The sequence below is a fragment of the Protopterus annectens genome, chromosome 11.part0 (genome assembly GCF_019279795.1).
Source record: "Protopterus annectens isolate FY-2018-M chromosome 11.part0, PAN1.0, whole genome shotgun sequence".
Classification (NCBI taxonomy): Eukaryota; Metazoa; Chordata; order Ceratodontiformes; family Protopteridae; genus Protopterus; species Protopterus annectens.
The window spans coordinates 148,344,131-148,361,648 of NC_056745.1; the positions used below are offsets into that span (position 1 = coordinate 148,344,131).

Below are 17,518 nucleotides of genomic sequence, written 5' to 3' on the forward strand. Positions count from 1 at the left end.
TGTTTGGGGTGGTTGTGTAGGTGAGGTTATATGCTGATAATTTTGTATATATTGTACATATTTTTGGTGCAGGTATATTGGGCCTTGTCTTTTTAGGGTCTTCTGACATCTGGGGCAAGAAAAGACTGAGGATATGACGTCGGTCATGCGCATTAGTACCCTGACGTACTGACGTCAGTCTAATGCGCCCTGACCGACGTCAGCCATATACTTTGGTATTCGGGCCGACTGGACAGCGGACTACCCAATAGTTAGGACTGCAGCAATGTGGATCCTCGAACATCTACATTTATGGTAGGTACAAAACTGTACTTTCTATGACTTCCAGCAAGTACCAAGATTTGAGAAAAGGCCCTTGTGTATGTATTTTCACAGGTAGATGCTAAGTGCTACCAGCCACATCAATGGTTGTTTTTCACCTGGGATAGAGTCAGATAACAAAAAGTGATGTCATCCTGCAAGCTATCCCAGCAGTAATATTTGTGATATTAATTTAAGAACTCTCTGAGAGACACTGAGTATTCTGTATTTTGTCTTTGACCTGACAAGATCCATTCACCACAACTATGCCTTGCTAAGAGTAAGTCTAGGGAACAGTATCATTCTCTTAGATTCAGTCAGGAATATAGTGAAACATGGTTTAGATGTTTTTCTTTATTTGAGACTGTCCTGCAATGTTTTAAATATTCGCTGTGATTTTGAACTCTGATGTTACTGTGATTATATACTGAGTATTTTCTTGTTCTTTTATTATTTATTATTAAATATATTTAAACCTTTCATTGTGGCTGGTCTGTCTAGACATGTTTAAGCTCTGAGAGCAGTTTCATATTTATTTGGTTACACTGTGGGTCACTCCTAATAGCCTTGCTCTTGGTCAAACTACCATTTGGATTAATACTAACATTACACTGTAAGATTGGACTTCCTTTGTTAAGGGCCTTAAAGTAGCTGATAAGGACGTGGCAGGTGGCAGTTATAACTACCTTATAATCTGGAAAAGGGGTCATAGCTAGTAAACCTGAGCCAGCCTTTCCCAGGTGTGTGTGTGTGTGTGTGTGTGTGTGTGTGTGTGTGTGTGTGTGTGTGTGTGTGTGTGTGTGTGTGTGTGTGTGTGTGTGTGTGTGTTTAAGTAAAACAAACCTCTGTGTGTTTGTGTGTCACCTACTTGGGCTGAACACAAAGCACTGGCTGGACAGAGAGAGTATCTGAGGTCTTGGCTTGGCCACTCAGCTGAGATCTCAACTCTATAGCTGTGCCAGTGAGGAGTCTTATTGGGGATCTGGAGAAAGAAGGAGAAACCAGCCCTGGACTGACTGTGGTCTTTGTTTGCTCTTAAGGGAAATTGCACTTGATGCAGTGAGCTGCATCTGGAATTACTCTGTGTGTACCTGTCATCCTCCCTATGTACATCCCCCACTGTTGCCAGTGAGGTTCCTTGATTACTGGGCGAATGGTGGGGCGTCACACCATGGTACAAGCAAAAGGTGATTAATTTCAGTAATTGGCTTAGTTTCAGGTGTCTTTCTACGTGGATTCACTATTTGTCAGCATGGGAGGACATGGTTAACAAACCAAATTACTTTGCATAGGATGGTCAGCACCTGTTTCCCCTAGTCTTCGGAATTTTTGCTAAAACTTCGACCCCTTGGAGCCTGTTTAGGCAATGCCAAATTGACAGAACCTGTCAACATAGCAAATAAAACCCAAAGCAACCTAAAGGTTTTACTGCTCAGTGCTAGGAGCGTAAACAAGAAACTCAACACCATACAAGCTCTTCTCTCTCTGAAGAATATAGACATCCATGCCGTTACCAAGATGTGGTTTAAATCCACAAAAAGTACTCCAACAGTCAGTGCCTTTCACACATTTAGACCATCAGTCTCGGTCTATATTGGCAACAAGCATAACTCTGGGTTGGTTAAATAGGATGATGGCCTGGATTTTATCCATGTGCAAATCGCCATAGGCAAAGTCCCGTACTATATACTAGCAAACTATGGGTCACCCTCGAGAGCCCTGGAATACCCTAGCTCATACCTAAACCTATTGCAGATACTCGCCCTTAAACCAAATACCCTATTCATAGGAGACTTTGTTTACCTGTATAGACTGAGAAACCTATACTGCCTCATATTCACATACACAACTATTCCTGGACTTTATTAACACAACACACCCTTGACCAGATAGTGTGCACACACACCAGAGGTTCAAACTTCAAACATACTGGACCTAGTACTCACCAATATGGGAAAGCTCTGCAACTGAGGTTCAAACATACTGAACCTAGTAGTCACCAATACGAGAGAGCGCTGCAACTGGTGGTCAGTGGTGCCATCTTCACTAAGCAGAGTGACAAATTAAATTTTCTGGCTGACAAATTCAGCTCAGAATTCACTACCACCCCCCCCCTGTCTTCCCACATGAAATACCTACTAGTATAAACCCCTGTCAGACTATTAACGGAGTAGGTCCTGGCGGCACTTGCTAAAACCAGAAACACAGCTTAAGTTGGCCCGAAGAGTATCCTGGGATGTCTCCTTAATAGCTTGGAATGTGACCTATCAGGACCATTGAGTCATTTTTAACTATAACTTCAAAACAGGCTTTGTACCATGTGAATGTAGTACTGCAATGGTTATCCCACATCAGAAGGGTGGGCCATAAACTGAACCTGGAAGCTACAAACCTATTATAATATGCAAAGCCATGGAGCAAATGATCATGGAAGTGATCAGCAAAGGCACAGGCAATCTTCAGCCACTGGACCTAACCCAGTCTGACTTTGTCAAGGGAAGGTCATGCCTACTAAACCTGGTGGACATCTTTGAGAAAGTTACCAAGGCAGAGGATGGGAGGAAAATGGTGCCTAGCACCTAGCTGGGTCTGGCTAAGGCATTCTTTACAATCCCCTACTCAATATCATTGGCAAACTCACTGAACTGGGCATAAACCCGTACATAACTTGCAGGATTGCCAATTGACTCACAGACAGGACCCAGGAAGTCAGGATTGGCGAGTCCACCTATACTGAAAGACTATTCATTAGCAGGGTACTTCAGGGCTTTGTGTTGGGATCACTCCTATCTGGCATCTACTTCTTGGAGGTAAATGCTAATGTCAGGAGCCTTTGATTGACCAAGTTCCCAGATGACTGCAAATTGGGACCTATCATAGATTCCCCCCCATGATGCAAGTTTCTAAAAAGAGGGTTTAACCCAGACAAACAACTGGTGCTAAAGTCAGTAAAACTCAATGCCAAGAAATGTATTATAGTGCCTTTTGGGAAATCTGTCACCCAGGCTAATTAATCCATCGATAAGACACCCCTAAGAATTGACCAGGTAGTCAGGGATCTGGGTACATATGTAGACAGTAATCTGACCTTTCAACAACTTGTAGCCAAAGTAGTAAGAAAATCATTCTGTAAGTAAGGGCATGGGATCCAGATTCAAGGAAGTTATAGTGCCACTTTATTTGGCCCTTATTAGACTCATCATTTAGTATAATGCCCCCTTCGGCATTTACCTGACCAGATATATGCAACACACTATATGACAATGGTTCCTTACCAGGAGAAGCCAGGGTGTAAACACATTGTCATATACAGATAACCTTAAAGCTCTGTCTGTCTCTCTGTCTCTGCAATGTCTCCTACAAGTTGCTGAGAGGTGATCTATGTCTGCCTACAATGCATCCTCAGATCCAGATCTGATGGATCTTTTGCACATCTGCAAAATGAACAGCATCAGAACCACTATATCCAGACATTTAAATTTTGCTTGTGACATAAATGAGATATGCTGGTGAGACAGATATGTGTCTCAGAGAATTCCCATGCTCTGGAACAGGCTCCCCATCCTTGTGAAACAGAGTCCATTCCTAATCCTGTTTAAGCGTAACCTTGACCAATGGATGGGAAATCAGAAATTCACACCAGGTCTGGCCCCCATGTCTCTGATAGAGGCAGACAGTAGTGTCAAACTGACATGCCCCCCCCCCCCCATGACCTCTTGAAACTTCCTAACATAGCCCCTCCTAATAAACTCCCTTGGTACACAAGGGACACATGGGTTATGCACAGCTAGGCTTATAAAGGCCTGGTGTTTATTAGCCTAAAATATACCTATGAACCTATTTCAGTATTTCACTGTATTCTGCCAAAGCATGGACTTTCACATTGGATGCAGTCATAGTGCCTGTAGTTCCTGTTTTCTTCTTTTATTTCCTTCTCTGTTAAATTTCTTAATCTCAGTTGGAAGATTTAGCTTTTTACTCCTTATTACCAAAGTATCAGGTGCTGTACTATAGATTAAACGTGTAACACCTTAAGTGATAGAAAAGCTTTAGTAAGTAATCAGTCTATGTGGCAAAGTGGATGCATGGTAAAGTACATGTGAGTAGCTCAACAGTTTATAAAAGAGACAGGCAAATTAATTTGAACTAGATTCTAAACCCCAGTTCATACGTAGCTCTGCATTTAATATACCAGCTAGGCATCTCACCTGAATATGCAAGATACTGCCTAAAGTAATGTAGAAATAATATTTGTCAGGTTGTAACTTTGATTGAAATGATTTTGATTGTGTACTGAAACCATAAACTTTGCATAAGTCTCTCTCTCCCTACTTCGCTCTCTCTACTGCCTATAGAACAATTTTAATGGATATTTTGAAATCCATTATCTAATTAGTGATATGTAGCAGTTGATTTTGTTAGTATTCAGCAGGGTTGCCACCTGCTCCTATTTACTCAGGACGGTCTCTACTTGGGCAGTTGTGTCCTGCAAATTAAGATGAAAAATGGCAAATGTCCTGTGATTTTAGGACAAAATTATTTCCTCAGTTTCTTCAGCTGCATAAAATATTTATGGTGTATCTGAAACACTTACATATTGTATAGAACAACATAAAAAATTCAGATTGCACAAGAATGAAGGCAAAAAGTAGTCCAGTCTTTTGCATTGGTTGTGGGTATGGTTTGTGTCACAATATCTCCCATTTTCATAAAATATTTTACTTTGATCAAAGAAAAGGTAGCAACCATAGAGTTCAGACATCCATGCCATGTTACAACCAGGCATTACATTCTGTGTCACAAAAAGTATATTACCTTCCCTTATAATGTGTTTAGTTGCAAAGGCCTTTTTTGAAATAAAACATTCCCCATCTGTATGTACAAAATACAATTTTGTAGACTGCTTTAGGACTTTTCTTTGGGGTTATGACCTAAAGTTTTAAAACCACTGTTTTAATAGTAATGATATTTTTGTATCTTATTACTCGCTTTTTAGTGTTTAAAACCAGCTTTCTTTCTTACAACAAATATTTTATTTCTTTTTCAGTATATCCAATGCCTTAAGAAAGTGGAGGAGATCACAAAGCAGCACATCAACTTGAATACAGAAATTCCTGAAGATAATGATACTCTTCCAATCAGCGATGTGTCTGATGCAGAGTCCAGGTAGAGATGCACAGACAAATGTTCAGGTTTAAAGTGCAAATTTAGAGCAAAACTGAAGTTGCTTCTGTATGATGTGCAACTTTTTTCAGTCATTTTTTTATTGATTTACTGTTCAGACCTCCTGTACTGCGGTGGTGGTGCTGCGGTAGCGTTGTCGCCTCACAGTTAGACATTACACGTTCAATTCTCAGTTAGCGTCTTCTGTGTGTCGACATGCGTGAATGGGCATTCCTTCACTGAAGGTTGTACGTTAGGCCCGGCAAGCCAGCACGTAAAAATCTACTGCCAATCATTAGCGGACCGGAGTTCCGCTGTGGCAACAGGTATCAGTTTATAAGTGAAAGACCTAAGAAATTTGCAAAAAAAAAGGTTGACGAGATAAAAAAAAAATTAGCAAGGAAATGGGTAACTAAGAGGATCATATAAAAAATGAAAGAATGACATTTGGAACCGTTGCAGTGAAAAGAGAAATGAGTTGCAAGATAATCATGTACTTGTAATTTATTTTAAGGCCAAAAGATAAAAGCACTATAACATATGAAGAATCACAATACTAAATAGCCAGGTTACATGGAAATGCCAAAATCTCTGATTAGGCTTCATGTTTCCCTGTGCTGAGGTAAGGTCAAAACGGTATGGACAGCATTCAGAATATGTTGCAGTACTTGGTTACATCTAGTTTTATATTTCTTCTGTATAAAACCTGTTTCAGAAAAATATATTTAAAAAATGAATTTTAAGAAATTTTTTATTAATTTAGCATATTTACAATATATACACAGAAAGGAAGAAAATAAACATCACATACTGTTATGCAATATTAGGAATACATTGTTATCAAGGTAATCTTATACAATTAACACATTGAGTCTTGGTCTTTCAGTAGCAGCATTTGAAGGTTATCCTAATCACTAAAAGTCTTAGTATAATTTACAGATCTTATTCTGATCACGTATTTTTTTCAGTTTTACATAGCATTGCTGTTGAATTTCAAAATTCTTTGACCATAGGAGCAGAGTTTGAGTTCCAGGTTTTTGTGATAACTTTTCTAGTAACTGCCAAAAGACTCCAAAATACGTTTTGTTTGGCATTTACAGATACAGGAAGTGAAGCATTCTTTAGTATTATTGATCTAGTTAAAGAACAGTTTATCAGACCATAACCCCTTAAAACCATACTTACCTCTTCCCAGTATACATTTAATTTTTCACACTTTATAAACACTTTTTTTTTACATTTTACTACGTTTCCAACAAACTGAAGAAGTCATTGTACTAAACACAGAGATTTTATAGGGAGTAACAAAGATTCTTTATGTATATTTCCACATAAAAACTTTCCGGTATAAACTTAAAACAGTTTGACTAACTGGTTTAAGTAGCAAAGTTTGTTTCTTACCATCTGTTGAGCCACTCAGTATACTACTATCCAAAAAGTTCCAGAATTTTGTATCAAAATTATTATTTATAATTAAATTATATAACTTGGACAAGCTTCCTTTTAGGTCAATTTTCCTTTGATTATAACATTCATATATTCATATAATGGGGGAATAGTGTTCTGTTCTGCTTTACCCATATTATCTACAAATTCATTTAATTTCTTACTGATGGATAATATTGACTGGTTAACAGATTCATCCAACCTATACTCTTTCATTAAATATTCTGGTAACATAAGCGTTTCCTCTTTCAAAGCAAACAGACCGTAATACTAATCCATTCCCTTTTAGAAAATAAATTTTAACATCATTCAGAGTTTCCTTAAATCTAGAGTTGTTTGCAGTTGGAAAACACAAACATTTCCATTTTGATATTAATGGAGTTTTAAAAACATATTTCTTAACCATTTTAAGAATTGATTTCATATGTGTATTGTCTAAAGATTGAAATGAATTTCCTTCTAAGGTAAATTGTATTAATCAGATGAAATGATTGTTACATATCTCTAATTTATCATTTTTGATAAACGTATAAGACTTTAGTATAATCTGCTCCTGAATCGTTTTCCATTAACTAGTTTGTTGAGTCTATTCAGAGTATAATAGACTTAAAATTTGCAGCGATAAAATAAGATTCCACACCTGGGAAGCTAATACAACCATACTCCCGTAATCTTATATGATTTCTATAAGAAATTCCTGGCTTTTTAGGATACCATAAGAATGATGTTAACAGAGAAGGAATTTTTCTAATAACAATTGCTTGATAGACTGAGGCTGCCTTAGTAGAAGCATTCAGTGTTCAGGCCTGCTCTGTTATAACAAGTGTAATAATGTGTGCTTTCATTTTCTTAAAGATGATAGAGGATCAAGAAGGAGGCAGTGTGAGGTGCCTTCTTGTTGTCCTGTGCTGGTAATCCTCAACATGGACTTTAAGCAATAGTAGCCTGAGTTGCACAACAGGAGAAGCTTTGATTTTGTAGGTGTATTTACCTCCATGCATTTGTTTACATGGCGCCAAACAAGGGTTGATGTGGGGCATTGGATTCCTCTGTTCTTGCAGCTACACTAGTTTGTTGTCTTGTCATTTGTACAGAGGGGAATTAAGATATGAACAAACAAGGTAGTGAGTGGCAGATGGAGGGTTCAGAAGGAAGTGGACTCTGTCCAGCAGAAGGCACTACCCTATTGTTTAAAACATACATGAAAAAACAAAGATAAAAGTGCCCGTGTTCTTGTAATCAGAGCAAAAACAGTAGGAAACGAGCACCATTAGTGTTCAGCGTAATTTTATTTAGCTAAGTGATTATACCATTAAATAAGTCGTAATTCCTTGTGTCAATTGAAGTATTCTGTAGACCGGTCATAACAAGGATGGGATGCACTATTGTGTTATTGTTGTAGTAGGTAAGGTAGAATAAGATGAACTGAAAGAGAGTGCTGGGAAGGGGAAGGTTTAGAGAATTAACAGCAGCCTGTGCTATGTCCAGAGTGATGAATGTTAATATTCATGGTCACATGCTCATACACTTGTATTACATGTATTAGTAATTTTTAGCATACTGAAATGTTGTGTAGATTGTATTTTTGTTTTATGGTGAATTAAGTGACTCATGTCCAAATCATATGTTTGACATAATTGTGCTATATTTTATATACTCAAAATGAATAGTGTAATTTACAAAGATAAAGAATATAGTCAGACATCCTTCATATGGGATGCCAACAACAACCGCTCAGCAGTCTACAGAATACGAAAGGCAGATGGAAGGAGTACTTCTGGCAGCTTCTGAATGAAGAAAACCCCCCACAGAAACTGTACTACCCTTGATAAAGCCTGTGATGAAGAAAGAAGAGGCGCCCACCCTAGAAAAAGTAAGGACACTACCAACGAAAAATGAAGTTAGGGAAAGCTGCAGGCTCAGATGAGGTCACAGCAGGTATGATCAAGATTTTAGATGAGATGGTTAGTACAAGAGGAGGATCGACTGCAGAATGGTAAGCAGAAAATAAGGGATTACATCAATAATATGCATGAGTTTAGAAAGATTTCTGTTAAGCAACTGTTTTTTGATATTAACAGTGGAGCACAAAAACTTTTAGCACAACAACCCAGGCAACTAAGTAGAAAGGGCTGTCGCCAAGCTTAGGGAGCCTACAACAAGGAAGGTAACAAGGGATCCTCTAGAAGTATTAGAGAAGTATTTTGGAAATTCTATGAAAGCCTGTATAAAGCAGAGAAATATGGAAATCAAGAAAAGGTACAAATGGAAATGTTTCTGGAAGAATTAAATACAGTATGCCAAGGTTAGAGGTAGATGAGGCTCAATTACTAACAGGATAGGATGAGATGATATAAAAATTGTGATCTATAACCAATCTACAGGGAAGTTCCCAGGAATAGATGGTATTCCTGTGGATGTTTGGTAGCTAGGAGGGAAAAAAACTGATAAAGATCTGGAAGGTTTTGTTTAACAGTATTTTAAGAGAAGTACCAACATCCTGGAAGAAAGCAGTGGTAGCTATACATTTTGAGAGGGTACAGATCCATCAGATCCAGCTTCATACAGGCCCATTTCAATACTAAACCAGGATTATAAAGTGTTCATGTCCATAATGGCAAAAAGAATGGCAAAAGTAATGCCACGATTGATAGATAAGGATCGGTGTGGTTTTGTGAAGGGGAGGCAAACATTTGACAACATTCCTTGAAGGTTGTGCGTTAGGCCCAGCAAGCCAGCACGTAAAACTCTACTGCCAATCATTAGCGGACCGGAGTTCCCCTGTGGCGACCCCTAACCGGGAAAAGCCGAAAGACACAAAAAAAAACAGAACACTGATGATCCAGAAGGAAGTAGAATGTAAGAAGATACCATTGTTATTAGTGGGTCGTAATAACGAGAAAGCATTTGACAGAGTAAGCTGTGATTTTATGAGCAGGGCAATGGAAGCATTTGCATTTCCTGAAAAAATCATAATGTTGATTAGGAGGATATATGAGGGATCGGAAGCAAAAAATAAAGTGGGTGGGGTCCTCTCTGATAAGTTCTGCTTGAGCAGAGGAACCAGGCAGGGTTGTCCTCTTTCCCCTTTATTTGCATTATATTTAGTACCATTGGCAAAGAAAATAAGGGACTTAGAAATTCAAGGATATAATTGTTGTGGTAGTCAAGAAAAGCTGTCTGTATTTGCAGGTGATATTTTATACCTGACAAAACCAGAAAGAGATGATGTTATGTGATCCTATCTCGCCTACATTCTGACTGATGGGTTCGGAGCCGATCCCTCGGCTCCGACTCGGCACGCTTATGCCAAAGAGCGAAGTCTCTTATTGGCTGAGCTTATTATATCCCAGGATGCACCACTACCATTCCCCCAGATCTCGTTTGCCGCTAACCTGCGAAGACGTGGTCTCGAGCTGGCTGAGCTGAGTAGTTATTTTTTGACTAACTTTTCTGTCAGTTTTGCTGTTTTCTCTCAAAAAAAGCTGTTTTAACAGCTATTCTTACATTGTTGTGTGGTTGTTTTGAATTGGTTATAAAATTTTGTTGTGTGACTGGGTTGAGTTTGGTAGGCCCCCCTTCATCTAGGGCCTTCCCGGTTAATCAACCCTTCTATATTTGATATATAGTCAAAGGCTTTAAAGTTTTTGGTAGCTGTTTGTTCTTACAGGGTTTCCCCTGTCATTTGCGAGTGATAACTGTAAGCCTATTCTTGGGGCACCAGTATTTGTATTTCTTTCAGATTACTGCAATTCCCCCCCATAATGTCTCAGAATCCTAGGCCTTCGGGCTTTAAAAAATGTGTAAAATGTAGTTTTAAAATGTCCATCACGGACGATCACTCGCTCTGTGTGTATTGCTTAGGGGCAAAACATTTACAGGAATCATGTAGCGTATGTCACGCGTTTTCCTCAAGGGTCCTCCAGGAGAGGAAAAATAAATTAATTCTCAAGGGATTAATTAAACCTTCTTTCGAAGAAGCTTTGGCATCCTCTCCATCTCCGCCAAAGAAAGGGCCGGTTCCGACCAGTCCGTCGGATCCGACCGCTAAGAAACATAGGCAGGCCTCTCCTTCGGCTCCAAGGACTTGGGCCGAGGCCGGAACGGTCTGCCTCGATGCCACCAGTATCGACTCCTCTGGCTTCGGAGCCGATGGCTGGGGCATCGAGAGGCGGGTCACCTTCGTCGGCTCCACTGCTCTCGGAGCCGACAAAGGTTGCCCGCTCAGACACTTCCTCCTCGGCGCCGAAGTCCACCTCGGCACCGATGGAATCTGGTATGTGTATTCCCTCGGCGCCGATACTCATCGAGTCGCCTCGGAGCCGGTCCCCTAGCCCTTTGGGGCCGTTGGAGAGGCCGTCTCGAACCCGTTCTGTTTCCTCTCGGTCTTGAGGATGTCAGATTCTGATATAGACAGGGTGCTCCAAAGACTGTTCCAGTCCCCAGTCTTCCAAAAATTTGTTTCGGTTCCGACCCAGTTGGCTTCGGAGCCGATGACCTTGGCCCACCCCATTGCCATTCCTCCTCCGACTGCTTCGGCTCCGTCGGAGCAGGTGCTGTTGGAGCCGGTGGAGATCTCAGGGTCGGCTCCGACCCTTACTCCAACCCGGGCCTTCGGGTCCGAGTTTGGTACGCGGACTTCTTCGGCTGGACCCGGGGGTGATGTTTCGGGACCTATGCTTTCGGTTCCGAGCCTCCCCCTCGGTGCTTCGGCTGCGGGACTTCCGTCGGCTATCACGGCTCTGGGGACCGGACACTCACAGGATTCTGGGGGTCCGGCTTTCAGAGCCATGAGGAGTGCCTTGGCCAAGTCCTCTTCGGCCATCTCTCCGGCTTTACCGGCACCTTCCCTGGGCGTGGAGACTGGGTCTTTGGCAGTTCCCCTGTCCGTAGTCAGCGGAGCCCCGGGGCCTGAGGTTACCCCCAGTGGGGGTTCCCCTCCTCCTGAGGGTTCTTCGGAGTTGTCTTCGGAGGAACCCCCAAGGAAGAGATCGTGCAAGAGGAAGCACGTGGACTCCCCCGAGTCTATTACATCAGACACTGATCTGGATGATGCAGAGGGGTCCCCGAAGTCGTCCTCGGATGATGTCTCATTTGCAGACATCTTAGAGATCCTCAAACAACGAGGCGGCTGGATATCCAAACCCCCCTCTGCTGACGAGTCAGTGCTCCTCAAGGCCTTTGGGGCTCTGCCCTTCGCCTCCTGGGTGTCTCCGCCCTTCGATGAGCTTCTGGATTTAGTTTGTCGAAGGGCGTGGGAACATCCAGATACCGTGGAACCAGTCCCTTCTCGTCCAAATAAATTTTTGTCTGCTCCCCCCGAGAAGGAGTTCCTCACTAAAGGCGTGGCTGTAGATGCCATGGTGGTGGCATCTGCTACACAACAGGACGTGGCAGAGGCTTCAACGTCCGTCCATCCTCCTAATAAGGAGTCTAGGAGTATGGACAGGTGCGGAAGCGCACCCTGACTTCAGCGGCCTTTACTTTAAGGTCTCTGAATTATTTGGCACATTTTACCAGGCTTCAGAGGGATCTGATCAAGGAGTTGTCAGATTCCCTCGCGGGTAACCTACCTGAGCAGCTAGCCCAGTCGGTTAGCTCTCAGTTGGCTATCCTTACGTCAATTTCTAACTCGTCCATGAGGCTCATTTCCTATGCGGCCGAAGGGGCGGGTAGAGCGGCAGGCACAGGCGTGGCTCTACGGAGACAAGCCTGGCTCCGCTTGTCAGTTTGCGGAGGCCTTCAAGTCTTCCTTCGCCGACGCTCCCTTTGATGGGTCCTCATTGTTTGGACCCAAGGTTAAAGACACCCTTACCCGCTGTGAGCAGGAGGGAAAAACTTTATCTGCCGTAGGTGCCCGTTATTCCACTCCCTTTCGGCCTTACCCCAAGGCTAAAGGAGGGGGGAAAATGTGGTTCCGCAAATCTCGCAAGTTTTTCTCCCAACAGCAGGAAGATTCCCCTTCCAGAGGCAGAGGACGGGGAAATTTTTCAGGGAGACGCCGTCCCAGAGGCGGCAGAGGGCCCCGCAATTCTGGAGACCGCGAGTCCTTTCGTGGCTCTTCAGCCTCCCACACGTCATGAGGGGTTGCCCGGCTGTGCTGCTCCGGAGCCAGTCGGGTGTCGTTTTGCCAAGCACCTAAAAGCCTGGGAGTCAATCACTCAGGACAGATGGGTGCTTCGGATCATTGCCGGAGGTTACACCATCCCATTCACATACTCGCCCCCACCGTCCAAAAGAATCCCGGAGCCACCACCCAGTCAAAGGGAAATGGCAGCCGCAGAAGCTTTAAAGCTGCTAGAAAAAGGAGTCATCCAACCGGTCCCCACAGACCAGATCGGATCAGGAAATTACTCCAGGTTCTTTTTAGTGCCAAAAAAGACAGGGGACCTGAGACCAATATTGGATCTCAGCAGACTGAACCAATCCGTCACGAAATCCAAATTCCGAATGGTCACGTTACAATCCATTCTCCCTTTGTTGGAGAAGGATGTTTGGATGTGCTCCATAGACCTCAAGGACGCCTATTATCACATACCGATAAATCAGGCGTCCAGGAGGTATCTGCGCTTCAGCCTGGGAGTCAGTCATTACCAATTTTGCGCTCTGCCCTTTGGTCTCACCACAGCCCCCAGGGTGTTCACCAAGTGTTTGGCAGTAGTGACGGCTCACCTGAGAAGTCTTGGATTCCAAGTGTTTCCCTATCTCGACGACTGGCTCCTGACTGCCACCACCAGGCATCTACTAATGGACAACCTCAAAGCCACCATCTCCTGGGTATTACCCTGGGGATTACATTCAATTGGTCAAAGTCTGTCTTGCTGCCCTCTCAACGCATAAAGTTTATAGGAGCAGAGATAGACTCAAGATTGATGCGCGTCTTTCTTCCTGCCGAAAGGATCCAAACTTTACAGGGCCAAGTTCAAGCTCTGATCTCGAAATCCAAAGCCCCAGCCAGGATGGTTCTACAAGTTTTAGGCTCAATGTCTGCCACGGTTCTTTTAGTTCCTCTGGCAAGATTACACATGAGGATTCTTCAGTGGCTGTTGTCAACTCAATGGTCTTTTCAGGATCTTCCCCTCAATCATCACATCATGATTACGGAAATATGCAAAAGGGACCTTCGCTGGTGGCTTCAGACATCCAATTTGGATCAAGGAAAACCCTTTGTTCTCCCCTCTCCAGTGGTTACCCTGACGACAGATGCCTCCCAGATAGGGTGGGGGGGGCATTGTCTGGGCAGGCTAGTTCAGGGCTCCTGGCTTCCAGACGAAGCTCTTCTCCACATCAACGTGTTGGAGATGAGGGCTGTACTTCTATCCCTACAAGCCTTACACAAGTTTCTTCCTCAGGGCATCATCGCCATCCACACAGACAACATGTCGGTGGTCTGGTATCTGAACAAACACGGAGGGACCAGATCATACCCCCTTTGCAGAGAGGCCATGAGAGTGTGGGAATGGGCTGTAGCTACCAACCGCTTCTTGGTAGCGACCCACATCCCGGGAAAGTCAAATATATTGGCAGACAAATTGAGCAGGACAATTCTCTCTCCTCACGAGTGGTCTCTAAACCACACAGTAGCAGCTCAGGTTTTCAGGAGATGGGGGACGCCGTGCTGCGACCTATTTGCAACTCCACTAAACACCAAGTGTCAAAGGTTCTTCTCCTTGATCCCACATCAGGGAGTACCAGCCATGGATGCTCTAGCACAACCTTGGCCAACAGGGCTACTTTATGCCTTTCCTCCAATTCCGCTTCTTCCCAGAGTTATTCAAAAAGCTTCTCAACTGGGGTCTTCAATGATACTGATTGCCCCATACTGGCCTCGTCAGGTATGGTTTCCCTACCTGAAGAAGCATGCAGTGGACGATCCGTGGACTTTAGACCTAATTCCGGACTTGTTAATCCATCAGTCGGGACATCGGCATCAGTCCCTTCAATCTTTGAAATTGACAGCTTGGCTCCTCCACTTCCGACTTTAGTTAGAAGGCACACACTAGACCCGAAGTTGTTCACATTTTATCTTCGCCCACAAACCCACCACTAACAAATTGTACCTTAGTAAGTGGAAGAGGTTTGCTATCTGGAGCTCAACTCAAGGGCTTAGACCCTATCACTGCTCCTGTCCCAGAGGTCTTGAAATTCTTAACATCCCTGTTTAATCAGGGATCTTCTGTCTCAACTATTAAAGTCCAACTAGCGGCTATCTCTAAATTCCACGAATCCATGGATCCTCCTTTGATGAGCAGCAGACTATGCAAAACTTTCATTAAAGGTGCGAGCCTATTAAGACCCCCAATTTGTCATCCTGCACCTCCGTGGGATCTTGATTTGGTGCTTCGCGCATTAACATCTCCCCCTTTCGAACCGGCTGCTACATGCGAGTTAAAATATCTGTCTTGGAAAACTGCCTTCTTAGTTGCAATTACTTCTGCAAGAAGAGTTTCAGAGCTTCAAGCCCTGTCTATTAAGCCACCGTACTTGATTTTCCACAGGGATAGAGTATCACTTAGGCCTAATCCATCCTTTGTCCCAAAGGTCTGTTCTAGTTTCTGCCTACAACAATCTCTAGAGCTACCAGTTTTCTTCCCAAAATTCTCCAATGAAGCAGAATACACTCTTCATAAATTGGATGTTCACAGGCAATTACGCTTCTATTTAGACAGGACTCAGCAACTTCGTAAGTCAGACCAGTTGTTTGTGTCCTTCTCAGATAATAAACTGGGCCAAACCATCACAAAAGCTACTATCTCAAAATGGATCAGAGATTGCATAACTCAGGCTTATTCTTCTTTAAATAAGCAACTTACAACTTCTATCAAAGCTCATTCTACCAGAGCTATGGCTACTTCTATAGCTTTTCATTCCAAGCTCGCTATATCGGAAATCTGTGCTGCGGCTACTTGGTCCAATCCGCACACTTTCATTTCCCACTACAAATTGGATGTGGCATCTAAAGGACGAGCATCATTTGGTTCCACGGTACTCAGGAGTGTTTTCCAGTGAGCCACCCAGGACTCAGGTGCTAGGGACGCTGTCCCATCAGTCAGAATGTAGGCGAGATAGGATCACATAACATCTTTTAGTTATGTACTCACCATAACTTCAGATGTTTGGGATCCATCTCGCCTACATTCCTAATACCCACCCTCCTTCCCCCTGCCTTGGAGATCAGAAGAGATTGAACGGTTTTGAGTTCTACTGTTTTATCTTGTTTCATCTGACGATGTTATATAAGCAGGGTATGCATGTGTGCATGTATGCGGACAGACTAGATCTGGGGGAATGGTAGTGGTGCATCCTGGGATATAATAAGCTCAGCCAATAAGAGACTTCGCTCTTTGGCATAAGCGTGCCGAGTCGGAGCCGAGGGATCGGCTCCGAACCCATCAGTCAGAATGTAGGCGAGATGGATCCCAAACATCTGAAGTTATGGTGAGTACATAACTAAAAGTTAGTGTTGTGGAACATTTTGAGACCATTTCAGATCTTTTCAGGATACAAAATTAATGAAGCTAAAATAAAGGCAATAGCAGTAAATTATGTACTGACACATGAATGATGTACCCACACATGAATTGGTTCATCAGTTTCCGAATTTAAGGGGACATAAATGAATTATTTATGAGTAGAGATTAAAAATGATTCTGGTGTGGCAGCTAAGGATATATGGGAAGAGACTAAACAAAATATAATATAAAAACTGAGAAAATGGAAACTTTGTTACATGGATACTGATAGTAAGATAAAAGCAGTCAAAATGTTTTTAGTCCCTTTAGTCTTATACACTGATCAGGCATATTTTTATCAACCAGAGGAGAAGTTGTGGATAGTAATTAATAAAGAGCTGAAGGACTTTATCTGGGAGGGAAGCTGGCAAGAGTCAAGTGGGATAAGCTGATTCTTCCAGCAGAAAAGGGCAGATTGGGATTACCCAATTTGAAGGGGTATTTCAAAGATGCACAATTAAGGCTCCTATACATAGCACAAGCAGAAAACTATAATTCAAAGTGGAAAGGGATGATGTTGAAATAGGGGGGAAAGCTAAAGAAATGATGAGAGACTGGGATTTTGGATCCAGACCTTTAAAGAGAATAACAGTAATTATAAAGAATATTATATCTATAAAGTAGAAGGTAGGTGATAGGTAGTATTCTAAGAACTAAGCCAACACGGAAATGGAGAGATTCTGCCAATAGGGATGACTGCAATTAGGGATATAGACAATAGGCAAGAGAGGGTTTGAATGTATTGGAGAAAACTGGCAAAGAAACCAAGGTATTGGGAGCAAATAACTACAGCAGGAAAGTTAGTAGAATGAGAAGAGGCCAAGAATTTATTTGGACTGCATGTCAGAGATTGCCTTCCCTATCACGGATTGATGTCAGAATATAGGCAAAGAGAAAGAAATGGGGGGGGGGGGGTCCAAACAAAAGACCAGCACTGGTAGAGTTTTTAATAGAATCTAGAACAGAAGCTGCCATTATAAGAATCAATCAGAGGAGGTTAGAAAGGATTGGGAAGACAGATTGGATAAGCAAGTCACAAAGAAACAATGGGAGGATATATGTATGTCTTCCAAATATGCAACAAAATCTAGAAGATT

General features: G+C 42.6%; 1 protein-coding gene across 1 annotated transcript in view; it reads left to right on the forward strand.

Moving 5' to 3' along the window:
* The window catches only part of AGBL3 (AGBL carboxypeptidase 3), a 1,419,881-nt gene that overhangs the window by 1,002,984 nt on the left and 399,379 nt on the right, over nucleotides 1-17,518 (forward strand). The window contains exon 11 of the mRNA XM_044087180.1: nucleotides 5,348-5,466. Coding sequence (XP_043943115.1) covers nucleotides 5,348-5,466 — 119 coding nt within the window. The remainder of the gene's footprint in view (nucleotides 1-5,347; nucleotides 5,467-17,518) is intronic.